The sequence below is a fragment of the Aethalodelphis obliquidens genome, unplaced genomic scaffold (genome assembly GCF_003676395.1).
Source record: "Aethalodelphis obliquidens isolate GAN/ISIS:26980383/991018 unplaced genomic scaffold, ASM367639v1 scaffold1, whole genome shotgun sequence".
Taxonomy (NCBI): domain Eukaryota; kingdom Metazoa; phylum Chordata; class Mammalia; order Artiodactyla; family Delphinidae; genus Aethalodelphis; species Aethalodelphis obliquidens.
The window spans coordinates 86,061,151-86,082,715 of NW_020837945.1; the positions used below are offsets into that span (position 1 = coordinate 86,061,151).

At 34.1% G+C, this 21,565-nt stretch overlaps 2 protein-coding genes across 7 annotated transcripts in view; one reads left to right on the plus strand and one right to left on the minus strand.

The window, feature by feature from the left end:
• CCDC39 (coiled-coil domain 39 molecular ruler complex subunit) overlaps positions 1 to 11,272 on the plus strand; it is a 46,441-nt gene extending 35,169 nt beyond the window's left edge. For 3 of the 4 annotated variants that reach the window (XM_027111109.1, XM_027111119.1, XM_027111124.1), the window contains 7 exons: positions 3,433 to 3,556; positions 7,747 to 7,906; positions 8,328 to 8,434; positions 9,118 to 9,258; positions 9,405 to 9,584; positions 9,722 to 9,807; positions 10,904 to 11,057. In XM_027111109.1, coding sequence (XP_026966910.1) covers positions 3,433 to 3,556; positions 7,747 to 7,906; positions 8,328 to 8,434; positions 9,118 to 9,258; positions 9,405 to 9,584; positions 9,722 to 9,807; positions 10,904 to 11,057 — 952 coding nt within the window. Of the gene's footprint in view, positions 1 to 3,432; positions 3,557 to 7,746; positions 7,907 to 8,327; positions 8,435 to 9,117; positions 9,259 to 9,404; positions 9,585 to 9,721; positions 9,808 to 10,903 lie in introns of all 4 variants that reach the window. The other variant, XM_027111100.1, reaches the window with a different exon arrangement.
• TTC14 (tetratricopeptide repeat domain 14) overlaps positions 1 to 21,565 on the minus strand; it is a 33,150-nt gene that overhangs the window by 8,673 nt on the left and 2,912 nt on the right. For 2 of the 3 annotated variants that reach the window (XM_027111138.1, XM_027111147.1), the window contains 7 exons: positions 21,123 to 21,278; positions 20,683 to 20,754; positions 20,159 to 20,278; positions 19,932 to 20,054; positions 17,447 to 17,564; positions 16,410 to 16,519; positions 12,384 to 15,589 (listed from right to left, as the gene is read on the minus strand). In XM_027111138.1, coding sequence (XP_026966939.1) covers positions 14,671 to 15,589; positions 16,410 to 16,519; positions 17,447 to 17,564; positions 19,932 to 20,054; positions 20,159 to 20,278; positions 20,683 to 20,754; positions 21,123 to 21,278 — 1,618 coding nt within the window. In that variant the 3' untranslated portion in view covers positions 12,384 to 14,670. Of the gene's footprint in view, positions 1 to 12,383; positions 15,590 to 16,409; positions 16,520 to 17,446; positions 17,565 to 19,931; positions 20,055 to 20,158; positions 20,279 to 20,682; positions 20,755 to 21,122; positions 21,279 to 21,565 lie in introns of those variants that run through there. The other variant, XM_027111157.1, reaches the window with a different exon arrangement.

The following is a 21,565-nucleotide window of genomic DNA, read 5'->3' on the forward strand; positions in this document are numbered from 1 at the left end:
TACTATACATAGAGAATCCTAAAGATGCTACCAGAAAACTACTAGAGCTAATCAATGAATTTGGTAGAGTACCAGGATACAAAATTAACACACAGAAATCTCTTGCATTCCTATACACTAATGATGAAAAATCTGAAAGAGAAATTAAGGAAACACTCCCATTTATCACTGCAACAATAAGAATAAAATACCTAGGAATAAAGCTACCTAAGGAGACAAAAGACCTGTAGGCAGAAAACTTAAGACAATGATGAAAGAAATTAAAGATGATCAAACACATGGAGAGATGTACCATGTTCTTGGATTGGAAGAATCAACATTGTGAAAATGACTATACTACCCAAAGCAATCTACAGATTCAGTGCAGTCCCTATCAAACTACCAATGGCATTTTTCACAGAACTAGAACAAAAAAATTGCAGAAAAGATCCTGAATAGCCAAAGCAATCTTGAGAAAGAAAAACGGAGCTGGAGGAATCAGGCTCCCTGACTTCAGACTATACTACAAAGCTACAGTAATCAAGACAGTATGGTACTGGTACAAAAACAGAAATATAGATCAATGGAACAGGATAGAAAGCCCAGAGATAAAACCAGGCACATATGGTCACCTTTTCTTTGATAAAAGAGGCAAGAGTATACAATGGAGAAAGACAGCCTTTTCAATAAGTGGTCCTGGGAAAACTGGACAGCTACAGGTAAAAGAATGAAATTAGAACACTTCCTAACACCATACAAAGAAATAAACTCAAAATGGATTGAAGTCCTAAATGTGAAGCCAGACACTATAAAACTATGAGAGGAAAACATAGGCTGAACACTCTATGAATAAATCACAGCAAGATCCTTTGTGACCCACCTCCTAGAGTAATGGAAATAAAAACAAAAATAAACAAATGGGACCTAATGAAACTTAAAATCTTTTGCACAGCAAAGGAAACCATAAAAAAGATGAAAAGACAACCCTCAGAATGGGAGAAAATATTTGCAAACGAAGCAACTGACAAAGGATTAATCTCCAAAATATACAAGCAGCTCATGCAGCTCCATATCAAAAAAACAAACAACCCAATCCAAAAATGGGCAGAAGACCTAAATAGACATTTCTCCAAAGAAGATATACAGATTGCCAATTAACACAGGAAAAGATGCTCAACATCACTAATCATTAGGGAAATGATTAGTGATGTTGAGCAAATCAAACAAAACTACAATGAGGTATCACCTCACACCAGTCAGAATGGCCATAATCAAAAATTTACAAACAATAAATGCTGAAGAGGGTGTGGAGAAAAGGGAACCCTCTTGCACTGTTGGTGGGAATGTAAATTGGTACAGCCACTATGGAGAACAGTATGGAGGTTCCTTAAAAAACTAAAAACAGAACTACCATATGACCTAGCAATCCCACTACTGGGCATATACCCTGAGAAAACAATAATTCAAAAAGAGTCAGGTACCACAATGTTCTTTGCAGCACTATTTACAATAGCCAGGACATGGAAGCAACTTAAGTGTCCATCGACAGGTGAATGGATATAGAAGATGTGGAACATATATACAATGGAATATTACTCAGCCATAAAGAGCAATGAAATTGAGTTATTTTTAGTGAGGTGGATGGACCTAGAGTCTGTCATGCAGTGAAGTAAGTCAGAAAGAGAAGAACAAATACCATGTGCTAACACATATATATGGAATCTAAAAAAAAAATGGTTCTGATGAACCTAGGGGCAGGAAAGGAATAAAGACACAGACATAGAGAATGGACTTGAGGACACGGGGGCTGGTGAAGGGTAAGCTGGGATAAAGTGAGACAGTAGCGTTGAGATATATACACTACCAAATGTAAAATAGAGAGCTAGTGGGAAGCAGCTGCATAGCACAGGGAGATTAGCTCGGTGCTTTGCGACCACCTAGAGGGGTGGGATAAGGAGGATGAGAGGGAGACGCAAGAGGGAGGGGAGATGGGGATATATGTATGCATATAGATGATTCACTTTGTTATACAGCAGAAACTAACACAACATTGTAAAGCAATTATATTCCAATAAAGATGTTAAAATTTTTTTTTTGGTAAAAAAGAAAATTTATCATCTTAACCATTTAAAAATGTACAGTTAGTAGTGTTAGTATTTTCACATTTTTGAGCAATAGATCTCCAGAACTTTTTCATCTTATAAAACTGAAACTATCTTTTAAAACTTTTTGGTAAAAAACACATAAAATTTACCATCTTAACAATTTTACAATGTACAGTTAGTAGTGTTATATATTTTCACATTGTTGAGCAACAGATCTCCAGAACTTTTTCATCTTGTAAAACTGAAACTCTATACCCATTAAATATTACCTTCCCATTTCCCCCTTCCCCCAGCCCTTAGTAGCCACTATTCTTTCTGTATGAATTTGACTACTTTAGATACCTCACATAAGTGGAATCATGTAGTATTTCTTTTTGTGACTGGTTTATTTCATTTAGCATAATGTCCTCAAGGTTCACCATGTAGCATGTGACAGAATTTCCTCTTTAAGGCTGAATAATATTCCATTTTATGTATCTTATTCATTTGTCTGTCCATGGGCATTTGGCTTGCTTCCGCATCTTGGCTTTTGTGAATAATATATGAACATTGGTGTGCAGATATCTCTTTGAGAACCTGCTTTAAATTCTTTAGGATATATACCCAGAAGTGGGATTGCTGGATCATATGGCTCTTCTAAGTTTTTGAGGAACTGCCATGCTTTCCATAGCATTTGCACCATTTTACTGTCGCACTAATAGTGCTTAAAGGTTCTGTTTCTCCACTTCCTCACTAATACTATGTTGGGGTTTTTTTTTTTTTCTTTTTGATAGTAGCCATTCTTATGGGTGTGAGGTGACATCTCATTGTGGTTTTGATTTGCACTGGACCATCTTTTAAAAGATGTTTGGATAGTGAGCAGCCTTGGGAGCTAGAGATAGTATCTCCCTCTGCAGCAAAGGTTAGGTATGTTTGCTTACTTTCCATTATAAAATATTTGGATTAACTAAGCTTGAGGTTCTTCAGTTGTGACATAAACCTGCTGTATGTGCAGCATCCATTTGAGCTCCTCCTCACCTGCATGGCACTTTGGGAGTGAGGGGAACTAATGCAAATAGGAAGCTCATGCTACTTGGTGTGCCATGAGTGATAAAGGCCTTTTCCTCTGACCCAGAAATCTTGTTTTTTTTTTTGCCAGCATCCATGAAACTGTGGCAGGCTAACTTGTTAGCTTTCAAATTGGGTGAAATCTGAGACCCTTCACACTGAATTATAAAATTGCAATGTGAGAATATATTTAAACTGTTTGAGTTCAGTAGTAACAGAAAACTGTCTTCCGTAAGAACAGTAGTCCTTTAAAAGTATATTGTTTTTCAGTGTTTAATTTTTCTTTTCTTTTTCATACTAGTGCTGAGTTTCATGAGCGGCTAAGTAAAATTGATAAGCTGAAGAATAGATATGAAATTCTTACTGTTGTTATGCTGCCTCCTGAGGGAGAAGAGGAGAAAACGCAGGCCTATTATGTAATAAAGGTAATCTGAATGGATTTGCAGTTGTGATAGAATGAAGTATTCATTCTTTCTTAGCTCTTTGTTAAAAACCAAAATGGCAAATTTATTTTTGCCATGAAATTTCAAATTTCATAGCACTCCAGTAGCTATTACACTTAATTAGGTCATAAAACATGAGTTGCTAGATGGAGGTACTGAAGCATTATTAGTTTTATACACGAGGTCAAAGAGAGGTCTGGACCACTCTGACACTGTTTTTTTGCTATCATTTGTGTCATGTCTTTTTCCCTCATTTATTCAAGGTTCATAATCTCTTTTACTCTAAGACCCACTGTCACTCTGGGTGTCCTTAACATGTTGTGACAACCTGTTCAAAACCTCAGGCTCAAAGCTTTACTTCACTGTAGTCATGCACTCATGTGACCACAGCCTAGACTTTATTGTCACCTAGAGCTACACCACCTCTGAATCTTACACTCCAGTTTATCATTGCTGTCCTGGTATGGCAGATAGCTACAGAGGAAGAGGGCTGTTCCTTTGCTTTCGTTTTAGGTGGGAGACAGATCAGGTGAATCTACTGTTTTTTTCTGATGTTTTGAGAGTTGTCTGCCATCTCGTGATTATCTGTACCTTGTAACCCTAAAGGGAAATTTAGAAGTGATCAGGAGTTGGATGCAGTTTCCTTCCTGACTACTGCTATATTCATCTTTCCCTTGTAGAAAATACCCTGAACAGGTGTGATTTCCTTTGCAGAGAGGTCTGGGAAGTTACTCTAAACAGTTCAAAGAAGGAATGGAGATTGTAACTTTAGGTCATTTTTCCTGTATCATACATGGATAGGAGTGGGAAAGAGATCTCCAGTTCACATCTTTAGAGGATGGCCCTTGTGGATGCACCCTCCATTTGGACTTCTACTTAATCTTCTAAGTTTCCTTCTGTAGCCCTTCTTTAAGGCTGCCCCTAACCTACTACACTGTGTGATATGTCTGCCACTTTGCCTCAGGAAATTCCACCCAACCTATATGAGAAATGAGTCCCAGCTCTCAAACCCTTCTTATAACTCATCAGTCTTTAGTACGTGAGGCTTCTGCCCACTATTAACAGGACTTTCCTCCTCTCAGGTTTTGAAGGTTCCCAAGGGGTGAATTGTAGGCTCTAGTCTGTTAAATGATGGGAAGTAGATAGATGTTGCAATTCCAGCTAAGTTTCTCTACCAACAAGGGCTTTGATGAGTTATATAAAAGCACTGGTGTTAGAGTGCTTTTGTCCATGCCTTGGTTCTATCACTGATTAGGTAGATGACCTTGAATAAGTTATTTAACCATTTGGGGTCTTAGTTTACTCACTTAAAAAATTAGGGTAATATTGTTACTTTTGTTTGAAGAAGTAAATATATGTAAAGCCCTTAAACAGTGTCTGGAACAAAATGAGCTCTCAGTGAATATTAGCTATCATTACTGTTATTGCTGTTATGATGATGATGATGAAGTATACACTTCTCAGGAAAACAGGCAAATTTTATGAGGAAGAGTATTCCTTCTGTGCCACTATAGTGAATATGTGAAATTAATCAAGGCTATCAGTTGCCCTTCTTAATTTCCTGATGTCATACTTCACTTTCCTCCAGGGTCCATAGCTTGCCACACAGTTATTCACACTTTTTGTTGTCAGCATATTTAAATGTTTTACTCATAACACTTCACATGTGCCAGATGTGTAAAATGGAAACTTTTCTTTATAACTAAAGTCAATCTGGCTTATGTTGAGAAAAATTATCCATGGTCTGAAAATGGGCAAAAGCAATCAGTGGGTGTACAATGATGCCACTGCATGGTGATACCAAAGACCTGGCATTTTCTAGTGTGCCCTCCAGGGATTATCTGATTCTACAGGAGTGCACACCTCTGACTGATTTTCTATTTACCACTGTTTAGAAGTCTAAGGTATTTATGGAATTAGATCAGGATTTTGTATAAATGAACAAATTCAACTGATTTATTTGACAAACAAACTGACCCTGGAGTAGGGAAGTAAATGACTTAATGTTACTCAGCTTACTAGTAGGAAATCCACAACTAAAATCTAGCTGTTTTGATTCATTCTAGCTCTTTCTCCCTACACTATATTTTGAATGAAATGTTTGCTAATTCTAGACTCAACCTGAAAGAATTAGATGTAATTTACCTAAGAACGTTATTTTCTTTGCTAAGCTTAATTTTTTATTATGTACTATTTGCTATAAAAATGTGTAACATATCTTGAAGCATAATAAAAAAAATAACTGAAAATGTTAAGAATTAAAACATTACCAAAAAAAATTCCAGTGACCTGGTTTAAATATAGATACTTGGGATTGAATTTACCAATGAAATTATTAGTTGATTTTGACTAAAAATGGGTTTTGGCACTTTATTTTTTAAAATTTTATTGAAGTATAGTTGATTTACAATGTTGTGTTAATTTCTTCTGTATAGCAAAGTGATTCAGCTATATATATATATTTTTTTTTTTCAAATATTCTTTCCCATTATGGTTTATCACAGGATATTGAATATAGTTCCCTGTGTTATACAGTAGGACTTTGTTTATCCATCCTATATGTAATAGTTTGCATCTGCTAATCCCAAACTCCCACTCCTTCCGTCCCCCACTCCCCTCCCCCTTGGCAACCACAAGTCTGTTCTCTGTATCTGTGGGTCTGTTTCTGTTTCATAGATATGCTCATCTGTGTCATATTTTAGATTCCACATATATGTGATATGATATTTAGCTTTCTCTTTCTGACTTACTTCACTTAGTATGATAATCTCTAGGTCCATCCACGTTGTTGCAAATTGCTTTATTCTCTTTTATGGCTGAGTAATATTCCATTGTATACATGTACCACATCTTCTTTATCCTTTCATCTGTTGATGGACACTTAGGTTGTTTCCATGTCTTGGCTATTGTGAATACTGCTGCTATGAACATAGGGGTGCATGTATCTTTTTGAATTATAGTTTTGTCTGGGTATATGCCCAGGAGTGGGATTGCTGGATCATATGGTAGCTCTATTTTTAGTTTTTTAAGGAACCTCCATACTGGTCTCCATAGTGGCTGTACCAATTTACATTACCAGCAACAGTGTAGGAGAGTTCCCTTTTCTTCAACCCCCCTCTAGCATTTGTTATTTTTAGACTTTTTGATGATGGCCATTCTGACTGGTGTGAGGTGGTACCTCACTGTAGTTCTGATTTGCATTTCTCTAATGATTAGCGATGCTGAGCATCTTTTCATGGGGGCACTTTTAAATATATATGCATGCTATCCCTCTCAACCCTTAATTGCAGTTCTTTGGAACTGTTTGGGTACAACTCTAGAAGGCTTAGCCCAGTGACAGTTAAGCTGGAAAAAGTCACTGAGTATGTTCACTCACTGAGGAATTTTTGGTTTTCAGCAATTTACAGACTTCATTTTTTCTAGCCATATTTATCACAGTTATCTAATTAAAACTTTTAAAAATGTGATTATACATAAAATTTGCTGTTTTAATTTTTAAGTGTACAGTTCAGTGGTACTAAGTATATTCATATTGTTGTGCAGTCAACACAAGAGCCATCCCCAGAACTTTTTTTATCTTTCAAAACTGAAACTGTACCCATTAAACAATAACTCCCCATTTCTCCCTCTCCAAAACTCCTGGCAACCACCAACTTACTTTGTTTTTGTGAATCTGACTACTCTAGGTACCTCATATAAGTAGGATCATGCAGTATTTTTCCTTTAAAAAAATGTGACACATTATGGGTATACTTTGTTCACCTCTTTTACCACTAAGACTTAAAATGAGAAAGTGTGCCAAGCCGCTTTCAGGTGAGAAACATACATTCTTTTTATTTAATATCTAGTTTGAAACCGCTTCTAGCTAACCTTATTTCTCTTCTCAGTAAAGTTTATACCTGCTTAACTTTTCGTTCATTTTTGTTGGAGAGTTTTCATCTAAGCTTTGGTTGGTTACTACACTGCCATCATGCTTTTGTAGCCTATGTGCTATATTTGGAAGGCCTTGAGGATTTGGTCTTTTACTTTAAATCAGGTGCAAGAAATAAATGCTTGGTGCTGCATGTAGGCCCCACGGCAAATTGGTATTGTTGTGAGTTAACTATTTCCTGCCCTGAAAACAGACATTCTCCCCCATGATACTTTTAACCAATCTATTCCATTTTTCATAGGCTGCTCAAGAAAAAGAAGAACTTCAAAGGGAAGGTGACAGTTTGGATGCTAAGATCAACAAAGCTGAAAAAGAAATCTATGCTCTAGGAAACACCTTGCAAGTGCTGAACAGCTGCAACAACAATTACAAACAATCTTTTAAGAAAGTGACTCCATCTAGTATGTGGGAATTATTAAAACTTTAAAAATATACATGCAATGAAAGCTGTAGAATTATTTACCTTAAAAAGAGGAACACTATGAGACAAGGAAAACAAAAGTGTATCATGTTTGATTCAGCTGGAAAAACTAATCCCCCTCCTTTAAAATAAGTGCTAAGGTGTTATTTCCATTATTACTTCTAGTGATATGGCATATCACTTCTCTAGGGAATTAATTTCAAATCTGAAGAGAACAGCATATTGGCTGCTCTATGCTGACAAAATAAAAATAGTTATTTCATGTCCTGTTTTTCAACAACTACACATAAGGAATTTAACCTTTCATAAAAAAAAGTTAGAAGTTTAACTTATGTAAGACTTTAAGCTTGCTTTCTACACAGCATGTTAAAAATTTAGAGCAAAAATTCTTTAAATTCTAGGTGCTGAGTATGAGGTAAAAATTCAACTAGAAGAACAAAAGAGAGCTGTTGATGAAAAACACAGATACAAACAAAGACAAATCAGAGAACTACAGGAAGATATCCAGGTAAATTCTACAGGCTTTAGTAATAAGACCTTAGTAAAAGTTAACTATCATTATTCTTTCTTGTTATCTTGTACAAAGACAATTTTTTAGAGAATTAGATAGTGAGAGATATCTCATTTAAATGAGAAAAAAAATAAGTGATCAAAGTATTAACTAAATTAGTTAAAATCCCAGTGCTAAAGTGTAGGTTAGACTCCTGACAATTACTTGTTGATTAGCTGATGAATCAGAGCTAGCTAATTATGATCTATCCACTAACCTTTTATTTAATGAACTTTATTTCACTTAAATCCTTTAATATCACCTTAAAGATTATTCCTTAAAAGTCTGAAAGATAAGAAAACAACATGCTTGGTAATAAGCAGGCTCTATAAACATTTAGATTTTTTTTTGACTAATAAAGTTGAAGGAACAGGTGATATGAATTAGGAATCTTTGAAAATTGTATGCTTTCAACAGTCATTGTTTGAATTGTTTATTTTTCTCCCAAATACCATAAAAATACTTTCCAGTGTAATTATATATAAAACTTAATCCATAAAGCCATTATACTTATTATCTACCAACAGAATGTACATTGTACACAAAAATAAATGAATCGAAATTAAATGAATACTTGGCAAGTTATAAAAGTTATTTCTGATCCTAACCAATAAGTATGTTAATACCTTTATTTTCTGCAGAGCATGGAAAATACTTTAGCAGTTATAGAACATTTAACAAATAATGTCAAAGAAAAAATATCAGAGAAGCAAGCTTACACACTTCAACTAAGGAAAGAAACTGAGGAGCAGAAGCCAAAATTAGAGAGAGTAACTAAACAGGTATTGATAACTTTTAAAAACTGACCTGTCATATTTATATTTTTTTGGAGTTCCAAATGGTAACCCCAAATCCTCCTTCACCCATTAAAAAATATTAAGTTCTAGAAAACAGGTTTAAATAATAACTGACTACTGTTGACCAACAGTGTGCAAAACTCATCAAGGAAATCCGTCTTTTGAAAGACACGAAAGATGAAACACTAGAAGAACAAGACATCAAACTTCGTGAAGTGAAACAGCTTCACAAGATCATTGATGAAATGTTAGTTGATATCACAGAAGAAAATGCTGAGATTGGTATTATCCTTCAAACATACTTTCAACAGGTAATAAGAGTATCTTCTAGTTAAATATATTTCTTAAACATTTCACAAAAAAATTTATGGTATTCATCATAAAGTGAAGTCTAATGAAAAATATTCTAAAATGCAGTGGTACTGACTGCTATTGACTATCCTTCCAGAGTGGTTTAGCACTACCTACGGCTAGTACTAAAGGGAGTCGTCACAGTTCTAGATCTCCTTCCCAGACTTCACTGGTATCAGCAAGGTAAGTGGAAGGAGAAAACACCGTCTCCTTACTTACTTACCTACAACTCTCACAGCTTCCATCCTAAGTGAACTCAGCTACTTCCACATGCTACAGCTATGGCATGTGTCAGTGTCACATATACAGAAAACAGCCAGCAGGGCAGGACTCTTTCCTTCTGACTTCTGGTGTTATTTTCATTTTGGCATAAGTGCTTTGTGACTAGCAGCTATCTCAGTAGGATAAAGTAGGGTGAGATTTTGGAGGGTACATTTAGCATGGTCATCCCTGAGTATGGGGAGAATTTATTAAACCATAAAAGGGCAACTTGGTTGTACAGACTTATTATTAAAATCCATTGTAAAATCTTCAGGAGTCAGAATTTTATTTATGCTGCTTAATTTTGCTAAAAAGGAAATTATTCTTTACTTCTGCAGTTTAGTTTTATACAGAATTCTATCATCAAGTAGACATTTTGTCAACACAGCAGCCATATTACTTTTCATTACTCTGCGAAGAGATGTCATGAAAGGATTTCCTAAGACAGTGCTTAAGTAAAACAAAACAAAAACACTTTCTATGTAAACACGGTGAGCAGCCACTTGAACATCCCAGTACTTTCATAAAAATATATATTTAAAAATCTTAGTATTTACAGTTGTATGGATAGTTACCACCACTTTATCCTGTCAATAGGCCCTTCACTTTCTTTTTGGTTTAAATTATATAACCTATCATATTAATTACTCTTGCCAGCACCCAACTTCCCATGCCTGTTTTTGTTACCTTTTGTTTAATGATTTTTGCAAACTTTTAATACCTAATGATTTTATCTCTAAATTGGTTATAGTTGAAAACATTTTTCATGTATCAATAGAAATATATTTGTTGAACTATTTTTCTACTGGTTTGAAACTTTATCAGCTTTTCCTTTCTAAACTAATTTCTTGATATTACTAATGGTGATGCTTTTAAAATTATTAGCACTATTAATAGTATATCTTTTTTGATCTCTTTAATTACTTGTGGGATTATGGCATCTTTTGCCATTAATGAGGGGGTCTCTACTAAAATAAAAATTTTGAATTAAGTTACAGTAATTCTGGTTTTATTCTAGGTCATCTAAGAGTACAAGTACTTCTGCTTCTCAGACTTCAATTAAAGTATTAGAGCTGAACTTCCCAGCCTCTTCACTAACTGGCAGCACTTCTAGACCACCTAGTGCTAGCAGTGGCTCCAGTAATGGTAAAAGCAAAAAGAGCAGCAAATAAACATTTTAATCTCTCTTTTGAACAAACTGTAAACACAAAACCAAAAATCTCATAATTTAAAAACAGTATATCCCACTCTATGCTTTTGGGTGCCTTATACTGATATACAGGCCTACTGAAATAGTGTTAGAAATACAATATGACCAGACAAAAGTTTTATCCAGTGGAAAATATAAAAACTGTTAAAAAAAAGTCAAGCTATTTGGGTCCAAATAAGCCAAAGAAATGTTTAATTTTCTTAGCTTTTTGCCTACTATTTTTTTTCACATAGAAGGAAAGCAGTAAGAACAGATTCTTAACAAGGATATGTGTTATACAAGCATAGGGTTATGATATTTTCCACTGTTATTTTGTTTGTTATATCTCTTTTACCCTGGAAGATCCTGAATTTAGGTTTTATTAAAAGAAACATACTTCCCAGACTTTGGGGGAAGAAAACTGTTAGCTTCTTCCTTTAGTATAATTAAAAAATTTTTAGTCAAAAAATGGCATTACCTCTCCCCTCCCCCCACCAAGAAAACAACTGATAGGAAAGAGAACCACTGTATCAATAAAAGTGCAGCTTAAATTTCTAGGAAGTAGTCCATTCTGATCTTGAAAGAAGTCAAACACATTAAAGATTTTGCTCTCAAGATACAACCAAGAATGTGTTTTCAAGATTTCCTTGATTTAATAAACAATTTAAAGAAAGCTAAGCGTAATTAGGTTTGCAATAGGAATTCCATAAATTTGCAGTGAAGGTAGACTACCAGATTAAGAATGTTATTTCAGTCAATACTTTATCATAACATGTGCCCAACAGTTTGAACTCCTGAAGTATGACTATGATGTTATAAAACTGGTTTTCAAATAAATTTATCAGGATCTATGAACCTAAATGAGTATTGTCTCCTTCAAACCTTGGAAAAAAATATTTGTTATACAGACAATTGTCAGTGTTTAGAACTGTCACTTGCAATTCCTTCTGAAAGGCAGTAGTGGTTTCTCCTGATCACTAGAATATTTTATTATCATTTTTAGTAATAGCCAGCAAAAGGCATAGCCAAGTCCAATGAATAAGATGGGTAAAAAGCTGAATATTGTTTCATAAAACACTGTTCTGCTAAGTGAGATTTATAAGATCTAAAAACTGATTGATCTTATGGTCACTTCAAATGTTCAGAGTTCTCATTCTCTGCCCTTTTTTACTTTGTAAATTACTTGGAAGTTGAAATATTAAACACTGTATTCTATGAAGGCAGGAATTGTATCTTACTAGTTCTCTGACCTTGGGAAAGTTACTTTATGCTTTTTTCCTCATTTGTAATATAAAGACAGTAAGAGTTATCTATATCAAAAGTTTATTGAAATAATCAGATAATATATACAAAGTGCACAGGGCCTGATACATCGGAATTGCACAGTAACTTCTACCTATTATTGAGTCACCAACCAAAGCCTAGCACAGTATTTGTGGAATGGTTAGGTTCTCAAGCCAGCATGCAAGTCTACATTTAACTCTTAAATAAAGTAATAGTTCCAAGTTCAGTGTAATAATGTTAAATGGTGAAACAAGGGATCAACCCTATTATCTCCAAATCTAGAGTTATCCTAACATTCACCTGCTGTGTTAGAAAGTCATCTACTTATGCAAACCAAGATACTGCCTGGGTACGTACAAACTATAGACATATAATGTTCAGGGAAAAAAAGTGCTGAAGATACCACTAGGGATTCTTCACAAGTAAATCTCCAATAATATATTTTTTTTCTGTGATGGGTTTCCTGAATATATCCTTATAAATTGTCTTATATAATCTGCTTAATATATCCCAGGAAAGAAGCTTTGGGGAAGATGGAATTTCTAAATTCAGGCAGGCTGTTGTATAAGATACTAACCTAATTTTTTGTAACTGAATGTAACATTAAGCCATAAAAACGCTTTGGAAAATGACAATGCTGGTTGATAGTGATGCTCAAAGAGATTTTATTAAATAAAGTGTGTGTAAAATCCTGAAGCTGTGCTAGCAATTCCTAAAGGTCAAGGCGTAGTATGTCAAAAGAGTTTCCACTCTAAAAACACCACTATGTAGGATTACATAGGGATGATACCAGAACTATTAATACACAGAAAGAACTAGGGACTCTTTTCAGATAAATTTCTTGGTGCAAAGACTAATGCCCAAGTGACTGACTGATTTCTACTGCCATTACCTATTGTTTTTGACCAGAGTTTCTTTTTCTGTTCCATTGCAAAACAAATTTTAGCTTTTTCATTAGGCTCCCATCACTGAAGTCTGAAGGTCACAAATAGTACACATCCAGTTATACTAACTTTTGGTATTTTACTGTTGGCAGAAACTCCAAGACAGAACAAGGACTGTCTTCTTCCTCTATCATTCTCTGTCACTTAGACCTTTGTAGATGGATACTCACTACCCTCCAAACCACCCATCCAGTGTCATCATGAGTTGGAAAGATTCTAAAGCCCATTATAAACACCTATGACTTCTATTTATATCTATCTCTATCCCTATTTATACTGTTTTCAATAATTCGGGGAGGATCCTTACGATCCAAGTCCATTCCTTCTTCAGCTCTAGTTGCTGAAATTTATTCTAAGCCCAGGCTCTGTCAGCCTAGTCATTTATTCAGACTCTAAGAAAGGAGGTATCAGAGGAGAGGTGTTAAGGAAGAAAAGCAGAAATGCAGGCCAGCTCTAGGCTATTCAGAAACAGGCCCAGTGCCTTCCCAACTGGACATTTGCAATACTAGGACAGTTTCCTAACTTCCTTTCCCGTAGTGGAAGACCAGATTTATAGTGTGTTTCACTTGCCACTGCTGTTTTTGCTAAAAGAACTCTTTCCTACTCTGATCTATTTTTGCCTGGAATGTAGTCTCTTAAGGTCTTGCCAATATTTAAAGAAATTTCTTAGTGCTATATTGCTAGCAAGAAGGGGGGAGAAAAAGAGAAGTAAGTAAAATGGGCCCCTAGTCAACTTTCATGGCTTTATTCCTAAGGTACCTGTTAAACAGCTGATACATAAACCATTTTAATTAAATCAGGGTTTAGAGGTCAATTAGACAAGACAGATAATCTACCATTTTAAGATAAAAGTTATGCAAAAAACTTAATATTTAAAAATGAATATAAAATGGTACTTATGAAACATTCAAATATATTTGTTTCAAAAGTCAAGAGCTTTTAATTTAACAGAGGAGAGAATGAAATAAGTTTTCATAAAAACGATCCAAGTGTTCACTGCACAAATTTAATATTCTCTCAAACAGCAGGATAAGGTGGACCCAAGAAATTCTCACACACCATAATACAATGAAGAAACAATACTTTGAGAGTGTTATCTTCAGGTGAAGAAGTTTAAATCATCAGAGTAAGAAATAACTGTACATAAACATACACAAGAAAAGCCTGAAAAAAATCAAGCTATGAAAAGGGGACCTACAACTGAAACAAATACTTTGAGGATCGCTATAAAAAGCACTTGATTTCTGTAGTCTCTACAAATAAAATAACTGCAGGAGCAGATATTTCTGCACTGGACTGTTATTACTAAAAGACCAAAACCTTTTATTAAAAGCCTTTAGTGTTAATGGTGCTGATCCCCTTGGCATATTAATTTTTTGGCTTATTTCCTTTTTCTTTCTCAAATGCAGCTATCTGATTAAATATATTGAGTAAATTTTGAGGTAAATTTTTTTTAACTCCACTTTCTGAATGCTCTTTGCTACTCAGTCCCTCTTCTGGAACCTCTGTTTTAATATCCTCCTCATAATTACCCTCTCTTTCATATTCTCCTTGATTTTTATTTAATTGATATCTTTGCTCATGTCTACTGAAATCACGTGATCCAGAATAAGTGTATTTTTTATATTTTTCAACTGACTTCCAAGAGTAGTCTGAGCTTGCTGGTGAAGTGGAATATCTCATGGAACCTGGCTCCCACCTTCTATAATGTTCTTTTCTTCCTTCTGTATCTTTCTCAAATCTTCTATAACCATAAATTTTTATCTTGTCCTCTGAATTCCTATAGAAGGAATCTGAGGAATCTCTTCTACTGGAAAAATGTCTTTCTGATTTATGTGGCTTTTCTGTTTTGCTACTACCTGTCTGAGTTTTATAGCTATTATAAAAATCTCTTGGATCTTCAGACCTACCTCCAAAATCATCCGGAATTTCAACTGAAGATGAAGAAAGAGGGCATCTATCTTTTTCTTTTACCTGTTTCTTTTGATATGGTAACCTATCCTGCTTTTCCAGTAGTTTTTCCACTTCTTGTTTTTGGTTAAGAAAAGATGCTGAAGTATTGGCTGGAACTGGGAAGCACTCATCTTTCTTATTCTGATCTACCTGATTTGAGGATGCCTTAGCTGAATGCCTTTTGGAACTTCGAGAAGACTCTGAGCGATTCCTCTTATGTTTCTTATGCCTTTTGTGACCAGAAGAGGAAGAGGATGAAGAAGAAGAAACTGATTCATCAGCAGAAGAAACACTTGAAGAGGAAGAAGTTGATTTTCTTCTTTTTTTCTTTAGCCTAAAAAAATGTAGTTAACTCATCAGATATGTTGAGTATAAAAGTGTTTAATTATCCATAAAGATTTTAGTTCTATTTTATTCTAAAGATTTTCATAAAAGTTGTGGCTTAGATAAGGAATTATAATAATAATCCTAGCTACCACAAGATCCAATTTTACCATGTCATGACTTTTGGAAAAAAATACTTGTGTAGACAGTTGTCACTGTAAGCAAATCCATCATTTCTGAAAGACACAGTGACATTTCCCATATTACCTTAAAAATTTAAGACCATATGAATACATAAAGGAGAGAATTGAGGTTTTATATTTGGCTACCTCTAGTTAATAGTTTTTCCACCTCAGTACTATTAACATTTTTGGCCAAATAATTCTTTGCTGGGAGGGTAGGGTGGTGGTGGGGGAATCCTATATCATTGTAGAAAGTTTAGCAGCATCCCTGACCTCTATCCTCTAGATGCCAACAGTACTCTACCAGTTATGACAACCAAAAATGTCCTCTGGGGGACAAAACCGCTCCCAGTTGAAAATTACTGCTCTAGTTCTAAAAAATTTCTCCCTAAAATACAGATAATTAAAATGACTTACATATTTTAATTCTAAGATTAAATTTTTCTTTTTTTTTTTGCAGAATTCTAGCCTTCCATTCCACTTTGCTTTATCTCTTTTATAGAAAAATTTATGGTATACATACTTGCTAAGAATCATTGATTACAACTTGAAACACTTTTATGTTTTACTTACTTTACCTCCCATATGGCACTTTGGTTCAACTCAGTACTTGCTTTAAGTTTAAGAATACTGAATATCATAGTTTACCTTTTCTCCTCTTTTAAAAGCTTACGTAACTTTTCTGCACTTGTTTCTATTTTCCTTGTTTTCTGCTTTTCTTCCTTTTCAGCTTGTTTTTCTCTTAATTCCAAAGATTTCTTTTACAACCCAGATATCGGAAAAAACCACACGTTAAAAATAGCAGAACATATAAAACCCAGTTTTCAAAAGACCAACCCCCCAACCAGAAACCAAATGTGGTATACCCAAATCACCATATATCCAGCATTAAACAAATATTTTTAACATATAAAAATTAATCACACAGGTGTTTGGCATTAATCATTGGAACAGCCAGAACAGTATTGAGGACCAATTGCAGTTGGTATTCCATGAAAAAAGGGGAAGCCATTGCATCGAAACCCATGACCCAGAGTGCAAGAAAGGGAAAAAATAAAATACATGAAAAATTATTAAAAAACATTAAAAATTTAAACAGGACACAAATTTTATAAATAAAATTCAAATAAAGAAATTCCATTAAGATGAATTGAGGGGGAAATCACCATGTTCAAATACAAACCATTTAAAAAATAGCACAGCCCAGTTGGATGCATGATTATATAAGAAATCATTTTCCAGTTTGAGGATGGGGATGAGCAGCACCAGATGTCACAGACACAGCAGCAATGGTCCAATTCAGAAGAAAATGCATGAGAAAACATCATCATCAGTATTACAGGAAAAGACAGTTTAAAATATTTCTCAAAAAGGTTTTTTAAAATTGGCTCAATTACAGTAACAATACTGAATTCTGTAACCACCAGGAAAGCTCACTACAAGGACAGTTCTCAAATCCACATACCAAATTTAGGCAATGGGAATCTTCTCACAGGGCTATTTTTACTTTTGAGTATTAACAAAACTATGAAGCAATGTCAAATCCAATTAAGAAAAGCTATTATCTAAAAAACTTTTCATAATGCCTTAATTAAATGATCTAGAATAGTTTTCCCTAGAAAAAAGTTAAGTTTTGGCATTAATTTCAAATCTCATTAAATTTCTAAGAGGAAATAAAGAATCACCTGCATATATTTATGAAGCTTCTGCAAAGCATCCTCTGCATCTTTAAAAGTTTCATCCAAAGCCAAAGCTTTCTTATAGTAACTTTCAGCATTTAAAAACTTTTCTTCTTCTTCTAACCTAAATCAGAAAGGAAAATTTAGCTTTTTTTGGGTAAAAATTAGAAGTCCTCAAATATGCATATAGGGCAGAGGCGTATATGAGAGAATTTATTAGGGGAAAAACCACGTTCAGCAAATTATTTTCTTTTTTTAAATAAATTATTTATTTTACTTTTGACTGTGTTGGGTCTTCATTGCTGTGTCGGGCTTTCTCTAGTTGCGGTGAGCAGGGGCTACTCTTTGTTGCAGTGCACGGGCTTCTCATCGTGGTGGCTTTGTTGCAGAGCACGGGCTCTAGGCTCGCAGGCTCTAGAGTGCAGGCTCAGTAGTTGTGGCGCACGGGCTTAGTTGCTCCGCGGCATGTGGGATCTTCCTGGACCAGGGCTTGAACCCATGTCCCCTGCATTGGCAGGTGGATTCTTAATCACCGAGCCACCAGGGAAGCCCAGCAAATTATTTTCAAATTGAACAATACTTAAATATTGTGCTTTTACAGCTATTTTTTTTTTGGTAAAAAGACAATATAAAACCACATAAAACAAATCAGAAAAACTGAACTCAAAGATACAGAGAACAGATTGGTGGTTGCCAGACGTGGGGGTGGGGGTGGGGGGCAAAGTAGGTGAAAGTGGTTTATCTTATAAACTTCCAGTTATAAGATAAAGTCCTGGGGATGTAATGTACATCATGGTGATTATAGTTAATACTATATTGTATATTTGAAAGTTGCAAAGAGAGTACATCTTAAAGTTCTCATCACAAGAAAAAAAAATTTAACTATGTATGATGATGGAAGTTAACCAGACTTACTGTGGTCAATACTTCACGATATTTACATATATCTAATCACATTAATGCACATAACCTGAAACTAATATAAAGTTATGTGTTAATTATATCTTAATTAAACAAACAAAAATACGAATAGGAATCTATTACTGATAACTAAAGCCATACTGTAGGTCAAGCATTGGCATTTTAGTATAATACGTGAAAACACATGATCAACTGATATCCTCTGTAAATTTATTATGATCTTGAGCTTTAGTACAGAATTATATAGGCTGGCTTTTCCTAGTAATTTATGAAGAATTTTCCTTTCTACAGAAAAATTTTCCCAGAAAATTCACTGCTAAAGTTGGAAATACCAAGGCATACGTGTATATCACAACCAGCCTGTAGACAGGATAATTATTAGATGATGTTCACAAGTCTATGTTGTGAAAAATGAGAATTAGAAAGTTTAGATACACAGCAGTGAAAGGGTTTTGCAAAATATTTTCAGGTTTTGGAAAGTAGGAAAAAGTAATTACTATAAAACAAATTTAAAAACCAGTGGGTTCAATGGAATCACTCGTGTCAGACTGGATGAGGGGAGTAAGGGACGAAAGACGATCAACATTTTTGGCCTGGATGATGGAATAGATGGTGTTGTCATTCACTGAGCTAAAAATCACCAATATGTGAAAAATTAGACAACCACATTTAAGTAGGTACTAGCTTATGTACCTAGTGAGAAAGTAAAAAGCTGCTCCAAACACTTGGGTCCAACTAGAAGTTCGTTATCAGTTAAAAACAAATATTACAAAATTTCATTTATATGGAGTTCTGGAATGATCATACAAACTGGAATGATCAGGCAAATTCATGAAACAGAAAAGAGATGATTCTATTTAAAAAATTAACAGCAAAAAAATGCTATTAATCATAAACTGGTCTTTAATTATTAAAGCAGACTGTTAGCAAATTATTTATATATTATGTTTCTTCAAAATATTTTATAAATTAGACTAGTCTATTAGTCATTAAATATTTATGATAAAACTACTATGCCAAGTATTATGCCAGTATCTCAGGACAGTAAGATAGGTTATAGGGTTTGTTCTTAATGTTTTGCTCTTCGTTTAATCTAAGTTTTGTGGATTTCACTGGACAAAGTAGAGCAATAAGCTGAATACAATAGTGAAATCTAATTCACAATTAACTATAGAGTTCTCAACTTATATTTCTGGCATTATAATTACTAAAATGATGAAATGAATTAGAAATTTCTGTCTATTAAACAAAAACTTCTAGTGTATGTCCAGGAAAAGAATATTTACCTAATTTCTTATATCTTTACATTTATATTTCTGTGTAATGAAAATATTCAGAAAAGTGAAGTCAAGACACTAAAATATCTCCAATCTTAAAGAACCTAAGTAATAAGGAAAAAAAGAACTAGAAAATGTATAGAGGACTATATTTAAAAAACATTTTCAACCAAAATTGAAACTAAGAGTGTCTGAACTGAGTTAGAGATGCTATTTCCTTATGTTAAGTTCAAGATTTTATAGTAGCTGGTTGAATATTAGATCTCTGCTGTTTAACAAAATCTGACACTTACTGCCCTCCTCTTTCTACAAGGGTCTGGCAGAGGTATTTTCTTGCATTCCTGTGAGTTGGACAGTTTTCCAATGCAAGCTCAAAATCTTCTATTGCTTTGTTCAGACTTCCTTTTGTTGCATATCTATAGATATGAGACAAAATCAGAGGAATTTATTTTGTGAGCTATTCATAAATCTTATACACATTTACCTTGTAAATATTCCTTAAAACCCATTATCCACTTACAATGCTCCACGAGCTACCAAAGCTTCCACATTTTGTTTATCTATTTCCAGAGCCTTATTGTATTCATTCATAGCATCCACATGGCGTCCAACCTTAAAATAATCAACTCCAATCTTCACACTAAAAAGGTGGTTGTAAAGCATACATAACAAATATTTCACAGAATATCCAAACAAAATGTCAGCACGAATAAAATTTTAAAGCAAATCAAATTTGATTAATATTTAGTCTTTGATATTCTCAATATAACTAAGAAGTATTGTCTTTGGATAATTTCATAACAAATACTTATGAAATCCAGATATCGATATACTAATTCCTTTTTAAAAAATTAAAAATATTGGCTAAAACTTAAATCTTTAAAGTTTACGACATAACACCATTTACACCTTTAAAAAAGCTAATGTCAAAAAGGTATCATTTAAATTCATTTATAAACAAATTTGGTCTTAAAGATGACATAAGCATGCTTGCCTTAACCTAACTTTTAGACTAATGTAAGTGTTGAAAGACAGTCTTCATACCATTTTAAAGCCCAAGATGCAGACTGCTTCTTTCTTAATGCAGAAGCAAAATCGTCTTCAGAGAAATTTTTGCTATTAAAGAAAATAGAAGTCAAACTGTAAATACTTTTTAGGGTAACTATATCTCTCCACCTGACAGATAAAAACTGAATCCCAAGCAAGAAATTTGTATTTTATTTACAAAGCAAAATTCTTGAACTCTCAGGAATGACTATTATTGTTAAATATTATTTTTTTCTGCATCTTTTTCTGCATCTATCTGGTCACATGGCACACATCAATCACTGATAAAAGACTCCATTCCAAAAAGAGGGGATCACCTAGTTCATTCAAACATTGGCAGCAAGCTTAGGATAATTGAGTATTTTCTTCAGTTATGCAGCTTTTGACTTCAGCACCACTGACCTCACCACTTAATATAATAATCTGATTTACTATACCTTTGCAGGCCTCGCATTAAAGATGGTGGATTAGATTCATCTATTCCTAGTTTTCCTAAAAGGAATTCAACTACTCCTGGATTAACAAATCCCAAAGAACTCTGCATGATATTCTCATAGGAGTCTGAAGAATTGCTATTTAGTTCAACGCTTCTCCTTAAAAAAAAAAAAAAAAAAGTCACAACAAAAATATAAAAATGATTAACATGATTAGCATGTCCCATTTTAATTAAGGAAATAACATTATCACATGGGATTTAAATACTCAAACCATTTTTGTACATGAAGGTGTGGCAATAATGACTTGGTTCCTTTTGCCAAGTTTGAAGAAATTTAAGGGTTATAAAAATAAAATTAGCATATTTTGAAATAAGAGAAACTACAATTCTACTTTGTTAGAAGTTGGGCAAAATTTGCTATTTTTTAGCAAAGAAATTGTTTTC